General features: G+C 39.8%; 1 protein-coding gene across 1 annotated transcript in view; it reads right to left on the reverse strand.

Moving 5' to 3' along the window:
- Window positions 1-24,523, reverse strand: part of myo3a (myosin IIIA) — a 95,676-nt gene that overhangs the window by 58,244 nt on the left and 12,909 nt on the right. The window contains exons 6-12 of the mRNA XM_031904487.1: window positions 22,736-22,881; window positions 21,091-21,156; window positions 14,884-15,039; window positions 11,325-11,424; window positions 7,687-7,803; window positions 6,024-6,128; window positions 5,855-5,938 (exon numbers count right to left, since the gene is read on the reverse strand). Of these exons, the coding sequence (XP_031760347.1) occupies window positions 5,855-5,938; window positions 6,024-6,128; window positions 7,687-7,803; window positions 11,325-11,424; window positions 14,884-15,039; window positions 21,091-21,156; window positions 22,736-22,881 (774 nt within the window). The remainder of the gene's footprint in view (window positions 1-5,854; window positions 5,939-6,023; window positions 6,129-7,686; window positions 7,804-11,324; window positions 11,425-14,883; window positions 15,040-21,090; window positions 21,157-22,735; window positions 22,882-24,523) is intronic.

Here is a 24,523-nt window from a genome sequence, read left to right on the forward strand (position 1 = left end):
AAAAACAAACAGAATTTATCTTACCCTAATTAAATAGAAAAGATTTGCAATGGAAATTCTCCTGGCACACCCTCAGCAAATTTCAAGCTGCCATAAAACTTTGTTGATGTTGATCTTTATGGGATGATTCAGACTACTGTATCCTCTGGAGTCATTTGGTAACTAGATCCATAACTGTGACTTAAATTAACTATTTCTGTGGGACTGGTATTGTTGCACGGTGCATGCAAAGGTGAAATTACCTTATTACTGTGTTTATTTGGGAGGTAATAGTTCCTGCAATCCCAGCAGACTTGCACGTGTGTCCTGCAAGCGGCCCTGTTCCCCGACTTCACCAAGGGCCTACATGCCTACATGCTTTACCAGGTCCAAGGATCAGGCTCTCAACAGACATCCACCCTGTTCCTCAGGTGGAAGCCAAAGAGAGAGAGAGCAAGAGGTGTCTCTCCTTTTATAAAGACTAAGAAGATACTGATGCCTCCTGGAAAAATACAGACCTGCCAGGGCCACTTTAATATGGAAAAGGGAACACTTCCTAGATGGAGTTGCCACCTGGCCAGTATTTTTCTGGTTAAATACTATCCTCTTCCCTCTGCCTCATCCCACCTCATAACTGCCCCCATCCCACCTCTTGTCCCCTTTCTAAACTGCCTTGCTCCCTATTTCCCCTTCAGTGCGGCCCACTAACACCTGCCCCCACTTACTGCACAACCCCTCTCCAATGTCATGGTCCTGCTCCCTTGAACATTGACAAAAGATGGCAACCCTATCCCAGTCCAGACTCTAAACTTATAAACTTTGGCATAAACTTCATGAGGCCAAATCTCCTGCTGGCCTCCATCTGTATTATGCTGAAAGTTCTAGGGGCACATTTACTAAGACACGAATTCGAATCCGAATTGGAAAAATTCCGATTGGAAAACGAACATTTTGTGACTTTTTCGTATTTTTAGCGAATTTTCGGCGCCTTTACGACTTTTCGGAAATTGTCGCGACTTTTTCGTTACCAATATGATTTGCGCAGAAAAACGCGAGTTTTTCGTAGCCATTACGATGCGCTCGTATCTTGTCGCAACTTTTTCGTATTGAGCGCTCGTAAGCGGCGGGCGAAACTTTCAGACTTAGCATGATTTTGGAAGCCTCCCATAGGACTCAATGGCACCCTGCAGCTCCAACCTGGCCCAAGAAAAGTCACCATACTGAAGCTTGAATGAATCCGAATCTTTCGTACTCGGCGCGAAAGCTGCGAAAAAGTCGCGACTTTTCGCACAAGTAGCTAAGAAAAAACCGCCAGATTATTCTGTATCTATAGAATATTTATATTACATTAAAGAAGAAGGAAAGGCTAATAAAGAGTAAATCTCAAGCTGCAGGCATACCTTGAGTTCTCTCAATAGTGCCCTTAAGTCTCCCCATATGTCTCCCATTCAGATGATCAGAAGCCAAATAGGAAAACAAAATGCAGAGCCCTGTAAAGAAAGTTCCCATAATACCTCGCTCCTGCACTGAGACCAAGAGCCATGTACATGCTCAGTTAGTTAGACTATAAGTCAGCTTTCTGCTGATTGGCTCAGATCCACATTCCAAAGGGGGGAGTTCTTAGCATTCTTGAGGGAGGGGGGAGCAGGAGAGGGGAGAGGAGAGAGCTGCGTGTCTCTGGCACAGGAAAACAGAGACAACAAATCTTTTGACAGAGGACTCAGTGCAGCATTTCTGTGAGTGCTTATGGCTGTATTTACATAGACCTTTCTGATAAAGCTTACTTAGTTTTTACCTTTCCTTCTTTAAACTTGGCTGATAAAATCTGATACCATACAGGTTGATAGCAAGGACATTTCACAGCCATTTGATTCTGACTTTCCCCCATATGTAATAAAAGGCACTAAGTTTGCCCAGGAGCAGTAACTCATAGTTACATAGTTACATAGTTACATAGTTACATAGGGTTGAAAAAAGACCATTGTCCATCAAGTTCAACCCATCCGAGTAAACCCAGCACACAACCTATACTAACCAATCTATACACTCACATACATAAACTATATACACACAACCAGTAATACTAACTGTAGATATTAGTATCACAATAGCCTTGGATATTCTGCTTGTTCAAAAACTCATCCAGGCCCCTCTTAAAGGCATTAACAGAGTCTGCCCTTACCACATCACTAGGAAGGGCATTCCACAGCCTCACTGCCCTCACCGTGAAAAACCACCTACGCTGCTTCAAATGGAAGCTCTGTTCCTCTAATCTATAGGGGTGACCTCTGGTGCGTTGATTGTTTTTATGGGAAAAAAGAACATCCCCCAACTGCCTATAATCCCCTCTAATGTACTTGTACAGAGTAATCATGTCCCCTCGCAAGCGCCTCTTTTCCAGAGAAAACAACCCCAACCTCGACAGTCTAACCTCATAGCTTAAATCTTCCATCCCCTTAACCAGTTTAGTTGCACGTCTCTGCACTCTCTCCAGCTCATTAATATCCTTCCTAAGGACTGGAGCCCAAAACTGCACTGCATACTCACGGTGAGGCCTTACCAGGGACCTATAAAGCGGCAAAAATATGTCCTCATCCCTTGAGTCAATGCCCTTTTTTATACAAGACAGCACTTTATTTGCTGTAGTAGCCACAGAATGACACTGCCTGGAATTAGACAACTTGTGATCTACAAAAACCCCTAGATCCTTCTCCATTAAGGATGCCTCCAACACACTACCATTCAGTAGATAGTTTGCGTTTATATTATTCCTACCAAAGTGCATAACTTTGCACTTGTCAACATTGAACCTCATTTTCCAGTTTGCTGCCCAGTTTTCCAATTTTGTCAAATCGCTCTGCAAAGCGGCAGCATCCTGCATGGAACTTATAGTTTTGCATAATTTAGTGTCATCAGCAAAAATAGAAACAGTACTCTCTATGCCCACCTCCAGGTCATTAATAAACAAGTTAAAAAGCAAAGGACCAAGGACTGACCCCTGCGGTACTCCACTAACCACACTGGCCCAATTAGAAAATGTTCCATTTACCACCACTCTTTGTACTCTATCCTTCAGCCAGTTCTCTATCCAATTACAAATATTATGTTCTAGGCCAATATTCCTCAATTTGATCATTAACCTTCTGTGAGGTACTGTATCAAACGCTTTAGCAAAATCTAAGTAGATGACATCAACTGCCATTCCAGCATCAAGGTTCCTGCTCACCTCCTCATAAAAGGCAACTAAATTAATCTGGCAAGATCTGTTACGCATAAAACCATGCTGGCACAAACTAATAGTATTGTGAACTGCAATGTATTCAACTATCCTATCCCTTATTACCCCTTCCAGAAGCTTTCCTACTACTGATGTCAGACTAACAGGCCTATAGTTTTCAGGCTGAGAACGAGATCCCTTTTTAAATAACGGCACCACATTAGCAATCCGCCAGTCTCTCGGCACCATGCCAAACCTCAACGAATCCTGAAAAATTATGTGAAGAGGCTTGGCAATCACAGCGCTCAGCTCATTTAATACCCTGGGATGAATCCCATCCGGTCCTGGACCTTTGTTTACCTTTACATGTTCAAGTCTCTTTTGAATTTCCTCCTGAGTGACCCATGCGCCAGTAGCTAAATTACTAGCACTGGGTATATTAAAAGGGAAGCCTTCATTATCTGGCTCCTCAGATGTATAGACAGATGAAAAATAAGAGTTCAAAATTTCAGCTTTTTCCCCGTTCTCATCAACCAACGTACCTCCCCGTGATAATAAAGATCCCACCCCTTCATAGCAACCAATAAGATGTCTGCTTTTAAACAGGTGACCAGTAAATGCTTCCTGCTGATTGGTTGCTACAGGTTACTGCTCCTGGCAAACTTAGCATATGTTATTATAACCCCAATAGAGTCTTCTTCGTGCCTTTGCCAGTTGGCACCCATTAGGTGCTGGAGCTTTGCGCATTTCATATCTCTGATCTTTGTTAATCCATTCTTGGTGAAAATCAGTGATAGTGTTGCAGTGATAAAATAGCACACATCTAAAATGATACTATTAAAATAGCTATCACATATCAACATTTTCAGTACTTGAAGGAGACTGCAGTTTTATCTACACTTGTCAGATATTCTCTCATCTCTTCTGGCAGGGGCTATAGTATCTCTCTGAATCTAAATAACCAACTTGCTTCCTATAATGGATTTTTTTAAAGGTGCCAAGAATGGAATGTGACCTCTTACTAACGTAGCCTTGCCGGAGCAGCTTGTAAGCGGCGGCAGTACGGTCAGTGCTATCATTCATATTTTACATTAATAAAGTGTGCTATTACACCCTTAATAGGAAAATCTATTATAATGTATCAGTGTCTCTGGCAAAACAGGAAAGGGCTACAAATCTGCATATATCGAAAAGTAGCTGCCAAATAACTGCATCCGTTGTATTTCTCAAACTGGCACAAAATAAATGTATGCGCTGTCTGTTAATTACTGAACTTTAGGGTAAATTCAGTCAAACTGTTTTTTTTTATTTCACAAAAATTCACTGGACATAAAATGACTTATGGCTGTTGCTGTAATTAATAATTATTATCATCATTAATATTTGTATTGTAAAAATGCACTTTATGATGATGGTGCTTAATAATAATAATGATCATAATATAATTGTATGCATTCACATTATGTATTTCTTATTTTCATTGTAAAGATTCTTTATGTTGATGATGATTATTATTACTAGTAGTACAGGTATGGGATCCCTTATCCAGAAACACTTTTTCCAGAGAGTTCTGAATTACAGAAAGGCCATCTCCCATAGACTCCCTTATAAGCAAACAATTCTAATTTTTTAAACTAATTTCCTTTTTCTCTGTAATAATAAAACAGTACCTGTACTTGATCCCAACTAAGATATAATTACCCCTTATTGGGGGCAGAACAGCCCTATTGGGTTTATTTAATGGTTAAATGATTCCCTTTTCTCTGTAATAATAAAACAGTACCTGTACTTGATCCCAGCTAAGATATAATTACCCCTTATTGGGGGCAGAACAGCCCTATTGGGTTTATTTAATGGTTAAATGATTCCCTTTTCTCTGTAATAATAAAACAGTACCTGTACTTGATCCCAACTAAGATATAATTACCCCTTATTGGGGGCAGAACAGCCCTATTGGGTTTATTTAATGGTTAAATGATTCCCTTTTCTCTGTAATATTAAAACAGTACCTGTACTTGATCCCATATAACTAATCCTGATTGGAGGCAAAACAATCCTATTTGGTTTATTTAATGTTTAAATTATTTTTTTAAAAGATTTAAGGTATGGAGAGCCAAATTATGGAAAGATCCCTTATCCAGAAAACCCCAGGTCCCAAGCATTCTGGATAAGAGGTCCCATACCTGCAGTATTATTAATAATAACAATACTAACAATTATGATTTATTTATATATATATATATATATATATATTATATTTTAATTATATAAATTAATGATATTGATGATGATTAATAATAACAATAATGATTATTATTATAATAATCATCATCATAATCATCAACATAATGAATTTATATAATTAAAATATAATACATACATAATGTAAATGTATAGTTATTATTATTTATCAATTGTAATAATAATAATAATAATATGACTTTATACAATTCTCCACACAAAATGATGTGATTATTATTTAATATTACTTTAAGTCAATACTTTTTATGTTGTATAAATTCACTACTTGTTATCATTATTATTGTACTTTTCGATTTGCCAATTTTACTATATCAGTTCTCAATTTTTCTTTTGCAAACTATTTGTTTTTTAAAACCTACTAAAAAAAATAAAAAAGTATACAGGTATATATCTTACCTTACCCAAGACAGTGAGCTGTTGGACCAAAAGGTGAGCACCTTCTGTCTTTCCCGCTCCACTTTCTCCAGAAATAACGATACACTAAACAGAAGACATCAACGCATTAACCCTTCATTTTCCCTCAAGGGTGATATTGGGAAAGCATATATCAGATAGAAGCAGTTACCTGGTCTGAATTATATGTAACCATAGACTGGTAGGCTAAATCAGCCACAGCAAATATATGCGGAGGGTTATCGGTTCGCTTGGCTCCTATGTACATCTGTGAATACTTTTAGAAGTTGACAGATAAGAAAACAAGATTAGCTACTGGAAACACACAGCAGAGATACAAAATTAGATGCTCATGGTTTTTTGCCTTTCTCAGTGACCTATGGATAAGTATGCTATATATGGCTATTAAGTGAGTGGGTCATGTTTGGGACTGGGGTCAATGAATTAACGGGGACAGTGGACAGAGTTCTGCCTTTTGCTCCCACACTACTTCCTGTCAGCTGAGCTGCATTATTTCCTGTCAGCTGATCTCTGAGGGAGCACACAACCCATCACTAAATGGCGGCTAAAGGGAAAAGATATAAAAGGGCAATATTTACTGATATATATATTCCAGTTTGGTAAGGTTCTTTTATGGGCCACTTAATATGATATAGAATATCTGTTGGTTAAGTATTCATTCTGGGGGTGTAGTTTTCCTTTAAGAGGGGTTTTCTTGTTTCTGGCATTTTTTAACTATTATTGTTTCAGTATATGGAAAATTCAGCATTTTTTTATTTCTTAACCAAATTAATTAACTAATTATAATGTATCTTGTTCACAAAAGCATGGGCTTCATCTCCCAGTTCTGATCTTAGGTTGCCCAATTTATAGTTCTTTTGCTTTTTGATGCCTAAAAAAAAATTAACACAATTTTCCCTAAATTTGGCTCGAGTCTAAATACTGGGCAAACTTGCACCTGGGCAGTAACCCATGGCAACCAATCAGATGTTTGCTTTCATTGGTCTATCTGCAGCTGGCTAAAAAAAAAAGCTAATCACTGATTGGTTGCTGTGTGATTTGGCCCAGGTGGAAATTTGTCCAGTGTTTATAAATGAGCCCATGTTAGGCTGATGCCACACGTGGCGTTTTTCCGCTGCGTATTTTCTAATTCTCTCGGCGGCTGAAAAACGCCTGATATCATCATCCATAGAAATAGCTTGAAAAGACTCGAAGCAAACCACACAATGCGTAAATACGCTAGAAAATGCCTTAGCACGGATTTTTCAAGCGTAGGCCAAAATATGCCAGTATTTGCAAAGCAAGCTATTCCTACAAAGGCAGCTGCCAGATCTAACGAAAATACGCGGCATTTTTTGCTATTTCGCACTATTAGCACCATGGAAACGGGATTTGCTTACGTCACCAGTACTAGGCTGAAAAACGCCATAGTCAGGGGCTGTGTGGCTTGTGCGGCGTTTTTAGGCTGAGAAAAAATGCAGCGGAAAAACGCCGCGTGTGGGAGCAAAAATCAGCCTAACTCGTTCCCTCCACATTGCCCCTGTGTTTTACCCAATACCATGACCAGGCAGCAGCATTTTTCAGCACTTTTTTTTAAACATTTCAAGAAGAAGTTTACAAAATAATAGTAAATGTGTTTTTTGTTTTTTTAAATCACAGCCATGATTGTAACATATTATACTGTCACAGAATCCTCCTGATTTGTAAAAAAAAAAAATTCAGATTTAGTTAGGCCGAGTCTCTTTTATCTAAGGCCCAAGTTTGTAATTGTACAAATAATACTATTTGTTCTAATGTGAATTTTAACACAGAACAGGGGTTTATACACCAAATACCTGCGAGGAATAAAGATCCATTGGTCTAAAGGGATTAACTGCGACCAGAATGTCCCCCACGTACGTGTATATCTGGTCCCTGTTGTACCTTTTTTGCAGCTGATCAGTTACTGTATTCTGTAATACAAGATAAGCAAGTAAGTGTTATTCACCCACAGCAAAGTAACTGGTAAAATTATATGAATTTAATTTAAAAAATGACATATGGTACATGTCTGTTAAAGTCTTTAAATAGATATTGATACTGATGTTAACTGGTATTTTGTAACAGTATCTTGTAAGATCAATGTATTCTTAGTAATGCTCTAAAATGAAGCCAATAAGCATTGCAGTCATAGTAATAGGCAAATGAAGTCTGAATGCAAGTACATAGCATAAGAACAATAACACAAGGCATATAAACATAGCGCCTCTGCCATAGAATATAAGCAAGTACATTTGCGATTCACATTAATTTATTTTATTAGTTCTCAGCATATTAGCAGATAGGGATGTAGCGAACCTGAAAAAAAAAATTCGCGCAAAAAAAAAACGCAAGATATTCTAGCGAAAATACGCTGCTTTTTTTCTTTCGCGCTAAACACCATGAAAACGGGATTTGCGGAAAAATGCCATGTGTGATTTGTGCAATATTTTTTGCGCCGATAAAAAAACCGCGGAAAACGCAGCGCGAACCCAAACTGCGAACATACGCTGAAAGTTCGCGAACATGAGCGTTCGCGAACACCCGATGTTCGCGCGAATTTGTTTGCCGGCGAACAGTTCGCTACATCTCTATTAGCAGATAATGTATATTGAATCAGATACAACAGCAGCCTGCTGGTCATTTTGACTGACTGGTTACAGTTCGTTGAAAATGAATTTCCTGAGAAAGTTAACATCTTGTGATGTTGCTCGCCTTGGAACTGACCAACGAAACATCAGATGACTCTTCTCTGCTTGCTAACTATAAGATCTATAAGATGTTTCTTTCTTAGGAAATTCATTTTGAGCTGTCTTATCAGTAGGTGGCACCGTTGTTTCAAATTCATCATATTCAGGGCCAGACTGGGCTGTGTGAGGCCCATTGGGGCTGCTACCCCAGGGGACCCCAACACCCCCTCTGTGGCCCACCCAGTCACCCACTGGCAGCCACTCACCCCCATGCGTGCACCTTATACTTACTGTACCTTTACTGCGATTTGGGATGTAGGGCAGTGGGGGAGGGCAGGAGGGGAGCGCCAGTGGAGGGCAGGCAGGGATTGGTTGTGGGTTGGTGGGTGACCACTAGGTTTTTTTCCCAGTCTCCTGCCGGCCCAGTCCGACCCTGGTCACATTGACTGTTTCCAAACTGCTAATATCTTGATAACTACCAAAAAAAAATATTGTTAGTTGCAAACGTGCTTATAAGAATACTCGCAATTTTACAATTTGTTGTGGGAGTAAAAACCCCTATGAACTATTTGTGCAGGTTTATTTTAGCTCCCAGTTTCACCAAGAACCTTTCAAGATGTCTACCTTACCTGGTTGCAGTGCAGAGGCAGATCTGGAAAGGTGCCAAATATATATATATAACCCAGAAGATCCTAACAGGGCTTTTTTGGTTTTAAATTAGCCTAATTTCTTTTAAATACTCCATTTAGTGGTGTAGCCAGTAGCCACATATGGTACAAAGTAAGTATTCATTTAGGTCAATTTCCCTTGTATTGTGCAGTTTATGCTTTGCGCTTTATGGAACAATCAGTTCTGCTTTAGGCAAAAAGGAAGGCATTATTTCAGATGAATGGAAGGCAGATGGGAAGGAGGTTGATATAAATGTTGTGGGGAATGAGGGGTAGTTATCTGCTATTGGGATTATTGCATTGCATTAAGCTACCTTTTGTAGTCTAATGAAATGCAATTTATGTTTTGTAGCAATCAGCTGGAATGGAGCAGCGCACAGGGGATTATGGCAGAGCACCGAGGCTCATTTAGTAAGAGTGCTTTAAGTACTCAAAAAAAAAGGACTGGTAAATGTAGTCAGGGGCCCCTAATTTACCAGTAATTCTTTCTGTGCAAGTGCATACACTTTACAACACTTAGATGTTGAGCCATTACACCATGTCAAGATTAACCCCACATTGTGGTCCCAACTACCTGTGGGATATTAGGGCTCATTTACAACACAAGTGCAGAGTGCAAAGGGCTTGTGAGAGGTGACGGTGCCCCCTACGCACGTGATGATGCATCTTGCATAGGCGTGTAGCCACTGTGACACGAATGGGATGCAATCCTGCTAATAATCGGCAGTATCTGGATGCTGTAAGTTACAATGCTCGGAAGCAAAGCGATATCTGCAGACAATTTTAAGGGGCAAGAACTCTTTTCTGAAGCAGAAACCTCTCTGTCCTGTCAGAGCTCTTCTTGCTGTCTCACCAGTATGACAGGGAAAACATTTATATCACCCAGGCTAAAGGGGGGCCCAGATTGTGGGGGTCACCTGTATTGTAGTCCCCCCTCTCCAGCCCCTCTCCTACATTTTTTTAAAAAAATTGGCGCGGGCCAGTAGATTCAGCATGATGCAGACCTAGAGGAGGGCAGGGAAGGAGGGACTTTTTGCCTCAGGCTCCCTCAAAAGATTTCTTAGCAGGGGGGCCCAGCGCAACCAAGTTACGCCACTGATCCAAATGTCTCCCAGCTGTGCAAACTCCATTCTACTTGCCAGGGCACCTACCAAAGTTCTTGTTTAGCAATTATCCACTACTACAGGATGGGTCATGTAGGTGTCTCCAGGGAACTTAGAGGGGGGATATAATAGTAACATAGTCATTTATGTTACAAAGAGACACACATCTATCCAGTTCAACCTTCTAGCAGACAAGAATAAGGAAAAGACCCCACCTGAAGCCCCTGCAGTTTGCCTCACAGGGGAAAAAATCCCTTAAAACCAATTTGCCTAGGAAAGCTCCCTTTGCTTCTACAAGACCTTGTCAGCTTTTAGATGGTGTATTTTTACATTTGTGTTTTGTGCGGGTTAGATACATAATAATTTTTAATAAGTTTTAGCTAAAACAAAACACAAATCGGGAAAAAAGACATGAACGTTAGTAAATTACAACTAGGAGTTAATACTTAATAAATCTTAAATGCCTCATTTCTTATACAAATGTAAGGGGTTATGTAATAAAAGACACCAAGTTTGCCCAGGAGCAGTAACCCATAGCAACCAATCAGCTTGTAGCAATTATTGGTGACCTGTTAAAAAACAAACATTATATTGGTTGCTTTTAGTGATGAGCGAATCTGTCCCATTTTGCTTCACCATAAAATTTGCGAAAATGTGAAAAATCTGCGACCGCGCCCATTTTGACGTGACTGCGTCCGATTTTAACGCGACCGCACCCATATTTGACGCGACCACAACCTTTTTTGATGTGCGATATTTTTTCCACAGCAAATTTTTACAGAAGTTTCATGAAGCAATTCGAATGGCGAAATGCAGAGATTTGCTGCGAATCCATGCCTGGTGAAAAATTTGCTCATCACTAGTTGCTATGAGTTACTGCTCCTGGGCAAACTTAGTGCCTTTTATTACATATGGGGGTAAGTGAGGAATCCCCTCCACAGATTGACTCCACGGAGCTCACAAAACTTATACTATGAGTGAAAAAGAGATTTACCTCATCCAGGGCTTCCAGAGTCGCTAAATCATCCACATCATCCTGGTTGGGCGCCATAGATTCTTTAAAGTGCCCCTTCTTGGTATTAATCCTCTCATGTCTATGGAGCATGCAAACAGATTTCTTCGTTAAACGGTAATAAAGCCCGAGTGTGACCGTCACTGGTTGCTGTAACCTTATTTCTAGGGAAATCACATGCACCGTCCAGATTTGTATAATAGAACAAATGTCTGGTTTATTCTTTGCTGTTGAAATTGCTTCATGTTAAATGTAAAACGTATGTAAAGCTTCTGTATACGTCATTGTTTTCCTAGTGTTTTTATGTTTTTCATATATTTAGGTTCAGTCTTTTCAGCTGCCATTTGCCTTGGTTCTGTCAGTTCCTCAGTATATGTAATACTGAATTTTAAACAGCGGTTTATTATTGTAGTTAATATATCTAAGCAATATCTGTGTGTTGGGATTTGTGTTGATGTTTCCTTGCAAGTGCAATGTCCATTGCATGTTCCTTTGGGTTTGATTCAGGCTGCTCAATACTTCCAACAGTGAGGTTTATAGATAGGCACTTTTTTATAAAGACTTAATTAAAGTGGATCAAAAATGAATAGAAGTAAACTTATTCAGAGTTCCCTTCTAAACAATTTTGCAATTTACATTAAGGGGGAACTGCGGCTTCAGAACCAAAATTTGACACAAAAACCCCAAATATACCTATAGCTCTAATCTGTTCCTTCATAAAGTATAAATACTTAAATAGTAATGAATAAATACCATTTTATATGCTGAAATCCAGCTGCATCATTGGAAATTCTGGCAGGGGAGGGGGGACTAAAACATTGATGTTACAAATAGTAACAACTATTTACAGACGGCAGGTTACAGATGGCATGCAGGAACTAGATAACCCACAATGCATTGCACTGTGATGTTCCTTCCCTTGTTGACATTGTGTGTGCAGGGAATTGTGGGATTGCGGGGATGCAAGTAGTCAGCCAGATTAGCAGTAGAGTAGGGGGCGGGGCTTAGGTAACTGTTCCAAACAATATTATTACATTAAATATCATGAAAAGGCTGCATATTTTGTAATTGCTGTATAATGCACAGTTGATTTAAATTATGTTTCCTTTTCAAAAAGCTTAAGTTGTGTTTGGGTTGTGTTTTCCTTTTAGTGGTTTTTTGAGATATTAGCAGTTTTAAACTGCTAGTACCATACTTTTGCCTTAACAACTCTCATTGCAAGTTAGAATGTCGGCCACCCTAACTGGCTACAGTCAGTTACGGTTATTCTATAAAGGTCATTGCCAACAACAAACTCAGTTGCACTCCTGCACTTTTCCCCATTGTAAGTTGTGTGTTAAACCCATTCATTAACGGTCTATTTAGTTGCACTCAACACTGCTCAACTCTTCTGTCCTAATTCATGTGCTACTGCACCTATTGACACAGGGGAACCCTGGGTGGTAGCTCCAAGGTTTCCTTCACAACCAGTAGCAATAAGCGCTTTATTGTACAGTCCACAACAAATTGTTGGCACGCCATGATTATTTATATACCTTCATCTGACCCACCCTTCTCTGATATCAGGGATGGGGCAGGCAGGCAAAAGTATATAAATATGACTGCAGATAGCGGCTGGGGCGGGATAGACTTTTGGTAGTGTTTGGTCTGCCACCCATCTGCAACCCACTCAAGATGAGCTAAGCCAGCCCCAAACTATGGGTCTCAGAGGTTTTGGGATGTCCCACAAATCAGCACAACAGTGGGGGGGGGGTCATTTGGAGGAAGAGCAGGAAAGTGAATACCTGCAGCAGGCATATAAATAATGGGGATGAGAGTGTTGTGAATCAAGATTCCTGAGGAAGGATTGGCGAGCAAGTGAGTGGGGAGCTTACAAGCAGGGTTCAGGGCCAAGTAATTTTGTCTCCGGGACAAATAATCTGCTTTTACTCAACATAATTTGTTTAGAAACTAACAGTGTTTTGCCAGTGTCTCTCTCTAGAATTAATGGTTTTCAGATTTTTTTTTTGGGGGGGGGGGTCAAGCTCAGTTAGTTCAGTCCATAATTTCATTGGACTCTCTAAATGAAAATAAAAGATACAGATAAACAATAACATATATTTTACAGTACTGGTAATAATTCTAAAGGCAAAAATTCCTTAGATAAAAGAAAGCAATTACTGATTTATTGTAAAAGTGGCTGAAAACCAATTTCAAACCTCCAGGAGGTTCAATTAGCCACTTTCTTTTTACCCAAAGGCAGACAAAAGCTCAATACCTGGCCTGAAATTATTATATTTAACATGTCCCCAGACATCCTCAGAGCTGACAAATGACAATATTGAATGAATTAATGATATAGATATGAATACATGGCAATTTGTGCTGATGTAAAAAAACAAAAAACTGATTGCTCATCTTTAGTAATCAGAAATGAACAAAAACCATGACTGGAACAAACCTTACAAAGTATCTGATTTCTTTCATATCCCAGTATTATAGTGGCAGAATGATAGAATGATGAGCAGCAGCTGGCTATTCTGAGCAATTGACTGATATTTTGTCTAAATACTTTCATAAATGAAATACTGCCTTGAAAATGAATGTCGGAAAGGCGGCGTAATCACGCAGTGAGATCCAGTTAATTTTTTCAAACCTTGTGTTTAGGGAAAGGTTCCTAATATTTACCTGAATGGGGCAGCACATGACCTGGGCCTTTGGGTTCTCACCCATTGGGCAAGGTGCAAAGTTAGAAAACATGGCGGCTTTTCCCTGATTTTTGTACTTGGCATGCTAATAAATGACCCCTGATAGCTATTTTATGAAATCCTGCCAACTTATGTACAGCAAAGGTTTGTTGATTGCGATAGCAGGTAATGGGGGCAATTCCTACAATTGTGCACACTGAAGCTTCCCAAATCACCCTGTGTAACCATTTTTATGTTGCCCTGAAAGATAAATAACCTTTGGACTGCTTTCTCTGTCAAAATCAATCTGTACAAAGGGCAACTGTTGTTGAGAGGCTGTTCAGCAAAGATAAATGAAAGGGCAGAAGGGAACTGATAAGCTCCCCTCCCCAAAGGAGCATTAAGCGACGAAAGGGCCCGTAACGGAAAACTTGAATGGGTCTAGGTCTTAAAAATCAACCTGGGAACTTTAGATTTATTGTGCAACTGAACACAGTTTATAATCAGTGTACATCTCTTAGGGACTGCAATCTGCAATATATTTGATGAAAAATATGAGAGCCGATAAGGTGTTATACAACTATGTTGGAAAGCAGTATGGATGTACAATGTAGCCCAGGCACACTCTCCTTGCACACCCACACATTGGCACGAATTTGCTGATTTGCCCAAGGGCATCTGTTTTATGTAACAACAGCCCAACTCTCTGTGCCTTAAACATAAAGGATTGAGGCTACAGATCAGAAGGCCTTCATTTTTTTTACAATGAGACTTAGAGCTCCAGCTCCATCCTCCCCGGTGCTTATCCAGCCGTAGGGGTCCCCAAATATTTGCAGAAATGAATAAAAGCAATGCTAAATAAACACGCTGCTTACCTTTTCTTCGCCATAATCCCCATCTGCTGATGGATGTCTATGAGTTCCATTAGCTGTTTTTGCAGTGCATTTTCATTATCTTTTAATTGCTTGATAAAGGGATGTTCCAAAAGATCAGAAACTGTTGGACGTTTTTCAAAATCCTTTATTAGGCATCTGTAATAACAGAAACATTCTGGGATGAAATTACTGAGACTGCACAAGGCAACCTGCCACCTAATGTACTCATTTGTGTGTCTTTCAGTTTAGGTACAAACAATCTGCAAGTGGAATAGAGGAAATCTATGTTGTATGGCTTTAAAAATTGCACCTTAAACTCTGCATCAGCTCATTTTAAAATGTAAACACAAAACACATTGAAAAAATCAATTTATTTCAGTATTCATTTATTAAAACAGCATATTTTAGGACAGTGCTGTCCAACTGGCGGCCCGTGACCCCCCTCTGTGTGGCCCCCCACCTGTCTGGCTGCTTTGATGGTGTACCCTTGTATAAGCTTTAAATGGTATCAGTACTGAGATTAACTGCCCCCCCTGCATGGCTCACACCTCAGATTCAGGCTGTAATCCCCCTGTATTGTTTAAAAATGTAATCCCCTGGGTTGTTCACACCTTTTAATCTATGCATTGTTTACCCCCTGCAGTGTTCACACCTCAGGCCAGGCTATAATCATCCACATTGTTCTCCTGTTCACACCTCAGGCCTGTGTGTAGGCAGCATAGGGTAGGCAGAGTATGGCACATAGGCAGCATGGGGCAGGGAGGGTATGGCACAAACAGGCAGCATAGGGCAGGTAGGGTATGGCACACTCAGGCAGCAAAGGGTAGGCAGAGTATGGCACATAGGCAGCATGGGGCAGGGAGGGTATGGCACAAACAGGCAGCATAGGACAGGTAGGGTATGGCACACTCAGGCAGCAAAGGGTAGGCAGAGTATGGCACATAGGCAACATGGGGCAGGGAGGGTATTGAACACACAGGCAGGGTAGGGCAGAGTATGGCACACACAGGCAGGGTAAGGCAGAGTATGGCACACACAGGCAGCATATGGCAGGTAGAGTATGGCACACAGGCAGGGTAGGGCAGAGTATGGCACACACAGGCAGCATATGGCAGGCAGAGTATGGCACACACAGGCAGGGTAGGGCAGAGTATGGCACACACAGGCATCATAGGGCAGGCAGAGTATGACACACACAGGCAGCATATGGCAGACACAGGCATCATGAGGCAGGCAGAGTATGACACACACAGGTAGCGTAGGGCAGGCAGACTGCTACCCTATGCTGCCTGTTGGAGGTGAACCTGGCAGGGGTTTGTTCTGGGAGTTTGTTAGCAGTTGGAAATAGCCAGTAAATGGTCCCTAAGGTGTGTAATTATGTACTGGGGGGTGCTGTGCTATCCACAGGGGAGGAGAAGTCATATGGATTTTAGGGTGTGCCTTAATAGGACATAATATAATTCTTTCACATATGAATGATGGTTGATATCCCTGCAGTGAGGACCAAGCATTTGGGTTTTTGCTGCACTACCACCATTGTGATAAAATGGGTGTGGTTTGAAGTGGTTGTGGTTTAAAAGGGGGGAGTGGCTTCCATTAGCGGCCCTCCACCATGTATGCGCGAGACATTCCGGCCCTCGGCACCGCAGAAGTTGGACAGCACTGTTTTAGGAGATGCCGGGATGTACCTTTTCCCTTTATTATCCTTGTGTAGCAGAAATACCCTCCTGTTCCTTTCTGCGTTTAAGTGAGAGTGTGTTTGTTTATTTATCTATGTTTGTAGGGGTCATTTACTGATACCCAGAGATAAGCGTTAGGCAGTAATTCTCTTGGATTACTGTTAAAAAACACAAGGTTGCTGGGAGTTGTAAAATACAAAATAGTCTTATTTCTTCTTTCAGGGGAAATTCACTCGGACACCAGAAAGAATTCTTTAAATACAGGTACCTTTTCACTCAACATCAGTGTATTCTTTATAATTCAGAAAACATAAACAGTCAGATTAGATCATTTTTTACACAGGCAATTACATGCCCCAGTCACTCCGGTGCCCGTTTCCACTCAAACCATCAGCCTCCGTTGCTTTCCTTGGGGTCCAGTTAGATTAGCTGAGGGCACCAGAATTGACTCTGCAGTGGGACCTCAACACATCAGTTTCCTTCCAAATCCCAGAGGGCCTTCCTACAATCTAACTATCCACTCCAACCCTACTGACAGGTTACCCACTGGGTCACTATTCCCCTCTAACTCCTTGATGGGGTGAAATTTGCCCACGCTGGCTGTCCAGTCTCACCTCACACTACTACAGTGTGCTATTACTAGACCTATGCTAGCTAGGTTCCCTTTACTTATTTCCTCTGTGCTGGTTCGGCTGGTTAGGTGGCTTCCTCCAAGAATCTTCTTCCCATGATGCACACTAAACTTCTCTAACAGTTCAACAGTTTTCTACTCACTTGCCCTCTCTAGAGGCCCTTGTATTGTAATTACAACTATTAACTTTGTACACTTCCACTGGGGGACTCTTCCACCCCGTTACATGTACAAAGGTATTAAGGGCCAGAAAAGTGTGGCCCTGAGTGTTCATTCAAAAAGCATTTGCATTAGGGGTCTGGCTGCATTTTTCACCTTATGCAGAATAAAAAATTGCACTGTATTAGGGGCACATTTACAAAAACACGAATGCTCGAGCGTTCATGCGAATGCTCCGAGTGTATTTTCGCCGATTTTTTCGGGCGTCCAAACGACTTTTTCGTACGGCGCATGACTTTTTCGGACGTTTGCATGAAAAAATCGGAAAGGTTTTACCGCTGTTTACAATTGTTCAGTACGAAAATTTTGTGACTTTCGGATCGCCAATACGATATTATCGTGACTAATACGATTTTTTCGTAAGCATTTTCGTGATATTTGTGATCTTCTGAAATTTTCGTTTCCCATACCATTTTTTCCCATTCGTGATTGGGATTCGTGGATTAGTAAATGTGCACCTTAGTGTTGTGAAACTTGAAAACTTGAAATTATGACATTTTTAATCTAATATGGATCAAGATTAAAGATGGCAAACAAATGTGCCTTCTAGATGGGCATTTAGGACACTAATACTCACTTAGACTTAAACCAGTGATATTTGTCTTCAGTGTTAATAAATATGCCCCAAAAAGTAACTTAAAGAAAATCCTTTTATCTTGTTGACTGATAATAGTCATAATAGAAATGTTAGGAGCCATTTTCTTGCTTTAATTACATTTTGGATGATAGCAGATGTAAGGCACAATGGCACGCAGTGTGTTTGGTCACCATGGCTTGTTGGGTACCATAAATAAAGGGTGCTTAAATAACATTTATATAATAAAGTTATATATTAACTGTATTATTTAATAGTCATTTATTTTGCGAAGTATTTTGTTGGTTAGCTCTAATCAGTAATGTGTTTGCTGTATATCAGTTGCAAATCAGCCCCTCAACTTTTTGCAGCTGTACTTTTGTGCATTGTGCCACATAGTAAGATTCATTATTCTATTCACTCTGTGTAAAGACTGTTCTTAATTCCAGTTGTTTGGGTAATGTTTCTCATCTTTCCCTTGGAGCAGTTACTTATTACCTTGTGGCCTAAAAATCTGTAGGGATAAAATGTGCCCAAATAGTTTGTATTAATAAGTCTTTCTGCTTCTTGATTGGTCTTCAGGGTTTCTTGTCTCTCTGTTGCTTTTCTAATTTCCTTTGATGCAATTTGCCCTGTCGCCAGCAGAGAATACACTGTCCCATCCTGTGTGGCATCTGGAACTGTCTCCATCCAGGCCTGTTAAATATTTATGTCTCTGTTGTAAACATTTACTGACCTACATTTTGTAATGTGTATTCTGTTGTTGGACTTAAACCCAGAGCTCGTTGCTTTAAGTTTCCCTGCCATTTCCTCAGTGCTACAGAAACAAGCCGCATTGGGCTTTCACACTGAAATCGAGCTCTGCAATCTGTGTTCCTTGTCCGTTCTAGCTCTGTTGATTGGAATTGGTTGGACTTAGAGTTGCCATCTGGCCGGTATTTGACCAGCCTAGCCAGTAAATCATCAACTGGGTCCTGCTCCAAAATGACATAACGGCCCACCTCCAATCCCGAGGGCTGGTATTATTGACAGAAAAAGGTGGCAAGCCTAGCTGCATTGTATTTCTCAATAATCAATAATATTTCTTGCCTTTAAGTACATTTGTATGTCTGTTCACATTACTGGCCATTTTGCTGGTCTACATGTGTAGTTATTCACCTCAGCTATTATTTCTCCCTGTTGGTTCCCTTCCTGCTGGTCATACTGCCTGGCCTACTATCCTGCTTCCCCTCTGCCCTTTAGCAGGGAAGATCTGTGCCCCCAAAGATGCCCCAGTAGCCCCCCATCTTCTTTTCTGCTGATTCCCTGCTCTGTGCTGCTGGCACTTACCTGAGCTTAGGGACCCACTCACACTATACTGTGTATATAGAATATAAATCTCACAAAATAAGGCTGATTAGTAATTAAGACAGATAATTACCACATGGCACCTCTGAAACCAGTGCATTTAGCACCAGAATAATCAGTCCAGTATGATCAGTTTATATTACAGGTCAAGCTCTTTTCTGCTTGATAATTTGCTATAAGCTTAGCTTTTCACCAGCTGCCCAGAGCTCACTGAGCATGTGTAGTGCCACTGACACTTCTAACAAAATCAAAGTGGAGAGCTCCTGTGACAAATTTGACGGTCTGGATTATTAATTGAAGATGACTTAATTGAAGCATTAATAAACCTCTCGTAATCATCTGTCAAGACCTGTACCTTTTTCCACCGGAAACCTCTGAATATATACCATTCTTTCTTGTTGTTATACCCACTAAAGAAACTGTCCAATATTTCTATATTTATTTCCAGTTGCCTTTGGCAATCTTTACTCTTCTTTCTTTTACTGTTTATTGTTTTTGCCCTTTTTCTTCTGGCACTCACTTTATCTTTAATGGAGTTATGTGAATCATTCAGCTTTCTCCCGGCACCCCTGTACTGCCCTGAGAGCTACCAACCCTGCCATTTATCTCTCCATCTCTTGTAACACCGTGCTGCTCCCAGCTGACTTTTATCTCTAATGCTGTTTCTCATTGCTTTTTATTTTGCGCTACATGCCAATCATGTCCTATTACTATTTCTTAGAAGTATCGTAAGAAGCATTCCAAGAATTTCTTTTTTTTTAAACAACTAGATTATAAATACCATTACACTGCTCTTTTTGGCCAGTTGGCTTTGTTTAGGCTGCTTTTCTAAGCACTTGTGAAATTTACATTCATTATTTATTTTTTCAACTTCAGAGCTATTTAATGTAAAACTATACCCCCAGAATGAATACTTAACCAACAAGTAGTTTATATTATGTTTAGTGACCCATTAAAGAATCTTGCCAAACTGGAATATATATATCAGTAAATATTTACATCCTTTCCCTTGAGCCGCCATTTAGTGATGGGCTGTGTGCTCCCTCAGAGATCACCTGACAGGAAATAATGCAGCTCTGACTGTAACAGGAAGTAGTGTGGGAGCAAAGGGCAAAATTTGTCCATTCATTGGCTGATGGAGCCTAGCATGTATGTGTGCCTTGGCTTGTTTGTGTGCACTGTGAATCCTATGATCCCAGGAGGCGGCCCTTAGTACTTAAAATGGCAATTTTCTATTTAGGATTACCCAATAGCACATACTACTAAAAAAGTATATTTTTTTGAAAATGGTTTATTTCGATGAAACAGGGTTTTACATATGAGCTTGTTTATGCAATATATTTTTTATGGAGACCTACATTGTTTGGGGCTGTAGTATTGTATTAAGTTTTTATTACCTGCCATTATAATAAATTTTATAAAAATAGCGGCATCTGCTGGTCAGTTCCTGTAACTGTGCAGTCAGAGAGCGACACCATCAGAAGCAAAACAGAGAAGTGTTCTGACGTTGCTCTGCTCAGGAAGGAGATGGGAAAGTGCATCTGAGCGACATAAGAACACCTCTCTTTTAAATGTATGTTCTACAAATGTTTATGTATTTATATATTTCTGTATCCTGTGTCACATTTTACCCATTGAACATGACTTAAGCCCATCACTGAGTTTGATACAATCATTTGATACACTACCTTTTTGCATTTAAATTGCAATGATACATTCATCTTTAGCAATGTCTTCAATCTGACATAATTACTTACTTGTTTATAAAATCATTGAATTCAGCAGACCATAGTTCAGGTTGACGTAGTGTTGGAGGTGGGTTTCTGTAAAAGAACATTAAGACCAGTAATGTTTAAAAAAAAAATGGAAATTATTTATTTTTGTATCTGTTCATTCAGTACCAACAGCCAGTCATTTATTGTCTACAACTGTCTTATTTTATATGAGAAAAGTATACCGATCTGTAGTCCTCTGTAGAGCCATGAATGGCATTTGACTTCTGTTTATCATCCTGTTTAAGAACTACGCTCATTGTATTCTGCAGAGCTTATCTCATTTTTGTGTAAACATGAGCCTTGTTGCCCTTTTCAGCTTGAATGGCTGCCCCCTGACAACACAGCAACTTATTTATCTAAAATGTTGTAGCGTTTCTTAACCAAATACACATACACAAGACAAATATTTATGACAGTGGTTGATTACTGTACAGTTATAGGACCCGTTACCCAGAAACCCGTTATCCAGAAAGCTCCGAATTACGGGAAGGCCATCTCCCATAGACTCCATTTTAAAAAAATAATTCTTATTTTTTTAGGAATTATTTCCTTTTTCTCTGTAATAATACAACAGTACCTGTACTTGATCCCAACTAAGATATAATTACCCCTTATTGGGGGCAGAACAGCCCTATTGGGTTTATTTAATGGTTAAATTATTCCCTTTTCTCTGTAATAATAAAACAGTACCTGTACTTGATCCCGACTAAGATATAATTACCCCTTATTGGGGGCAGAACAGCCCTATTGGGTTTATTTAATGGTTAAATTATTCCCTTTTCTCTGTAATAATAAAACAGTACCTGTACTTGATCCCAACTAAGATATAATTACCCCTTATTGGGGGCAGAACAGCCCTATTGGGTTTATTTAATGGTTAAATGATTCCCTTTTCTCTGTAATAATAAAACTGACCTGTACTTGATCCCAACTAAGATATAATTACCCCTTATTGGGGCAGAACAGCCCTATTGGGTTTATTTAATGTTTAAATGATTCCCTTTTCTCTGTAATAATAAAACAGTACCTGTACTTGATCCCAACTAAGATATAATTACCCCTTATTGGGGGCAAAACAATCCTATTGGGTTTATTTAATGTTTTTTAGCAGACTTAGGGCATGGAGACCCAAATTATAGAAAGACCCCTTATCCGGAAGACCCCAGGTCCTGAGCATTCAGGATAACAGATCCCATACCTGTACTGTTAGTTATCTTATCTACTGTTATACTGTTAGCAGTAGGATAAATATTTTACCACCAAAGGTTATCTCTGACCTTGTAAAGAGTTGTTTCTTCTCTTTATGGGTTTGGATCAAGGGGGGCCAAAATGATCTGTAAATTTGGATCAAGTCAAAATCAGGAAAGGAAGCAATAGTCTTGGAGGTGTTGCAATGGCCAGCAGGTTTTCGCACCACTGTCCCATTCTGGACCTCCTTTGCTACATGCGAGTAATGTGTGTTTATACAACAGGCAAACTTCATAGCACCAGAGGGTTTAAGGGTCTCTATAAGGCACCCATATACTGTATAGTCCCGCCAGTTTAGTGAGACTTAGCTGGAGGAGTATGCTGCTGGAAAATTCACTTTATAGTAAAAGCTCATGGAAATATAGAAATAGCGTACTACCTTGGTATTTTAAAAAGTGCTCTCATAGGGTGCAAATCAGCCAATGGAGGATCTCCATCTCCGAGCTCAATGGCTGTTATTCCAAGGGACCAGACATCACATCTGGCATCGTATGTTGTATCCACTTGCTGCTCACAGGCAATCACCTGCAAAGAGAAAACATCCCTCTCGGTTATTAAAAAGGTACAGTGATGTTTATAAGCATGTACTGGGGGTTATATACTGGGGGTATATACTGGGGGGTATGTACTGGGGGAAATATGGGTTAAGGTGTAAGTTTCTTGGGCAAGTTAGTTTGAATTTCATGACTTGTTTGTGTGATGCTTGGTGGCCCAGTCTCAGTCTGACAATTTGGTTTATACTATGGGCCCGATTCACTAAAGTGCGATAAAACGTGTGCTATTTATAGCGTGCGGTAAAAATTTTATCTCGTCTTAATTTTCGCGACTTTTCACACGATTCACTATAAGCATACTTGCGCTATTTTATGCGCTGTATTTCATGCGATATTTTTGTCGCGGTATTTTTTGCATGCACGCTATTTATCGCATGCGCTAATTGTTGCGACATTACGCACGCGACAATCGGCAGCATAAAATTGCCGACATTTTGCCCTGGGAGAGCACAGGGTGCTAGAGAGGTGCTGTATAAATGTTTATTTGCAAAAAAAAACCTTCCAAAAACCAATAAAAATATAAGTAAGAAAAAAAAAAGAAGTGCTAGAGTTATCACACTCGGCAGAAAATACGCTATGTACTAATTAACGCAAGTTGTTGCCCGCGACTATTATTTTTTGAAGCCTTTGTCAATTTTTGGACTTGCGGGGAATTTTCGCGTGGCAAATTTTTTTATGCGTTTTGCCATTGGCGGATTGTTTTGCGAAACGCATGAAAAAATTTGCTGTGGAAAAATTCGCCGCACGTCCAAAAATTCGCTGCGAATCCATGCCTGGCAAAACATTTCATCACTTGTAGCCGCATATAAATAGTTGCGCAAATGAACGCACGCCATGTTAGCCATACACGCCAATACTTTAGTAAAATTACTGTATTAAAAATGACAATTTCCCTGCAAACTGGCGGCTGCGTCACTCTGGGGGAAACACATACTTGAATAAATAGCACTGCAAAGTCCATATTTTATTGGCAAAAGCTCATTTACTGTACTTTTCTATAATTATTATACCTAGTAATGTATTTTGTGCGACTAAATAGTTACCACTATTGTACTGTATAATATCGCGACTAAATAGTTACCACTATTATATTGCACTGTATATTTTGGCGACTAAATAGTTACCACTATTATATTGCACTGTATATTTTGGCGACTAAATATTTACCACTATTATATTGCACTGTATATTTTGGCGACTAAATATTTACCACTATTATATTGCACTGTATATTTTGGCGACTAAATATTTACCACTATTATATTGCACTGTATATTTTGGCGACTAAATATTTACCACTATTATACTGTATATTTTGGCGACTAAATTTTTACCACTATTATACTGTATATTAGTAGCGAAATTCCATACATGCCAAGACTTAAGTAAAATTGAGTAAAAAGACACAGACTTGAATAAATAACACTGTAAGTCCATATTTTATTGGCAAAAACTCATTTACTGTACTTTTCTATAATTTTTCGCCTGCCTGTAGTAGGTGTTAATTTTCGCATAGCCGAATGCGATATTTAGCGCGCCTAAGTTATAGTGAATCATGCGATCGTATACTTTTCAGCGCGGAAATTAACGCATGCGTTAAAACTAGCGCGAAA

Source organism: Xenopus tropicalis, chromosome 6, assembly GCF_000004195.4.
Source record: "Xenopus tropicalis strain Nigerian chromosome 6, UCB_Xtro_10.0, whole genome shotgun sequence".
NCBI classification, from domain to species: domain Eukaryota; kingdom Metazoa; phylum Chordata; class Amphibia; order Anura; family Pipidae; genus Xenopus; species Xenopus tropicalis.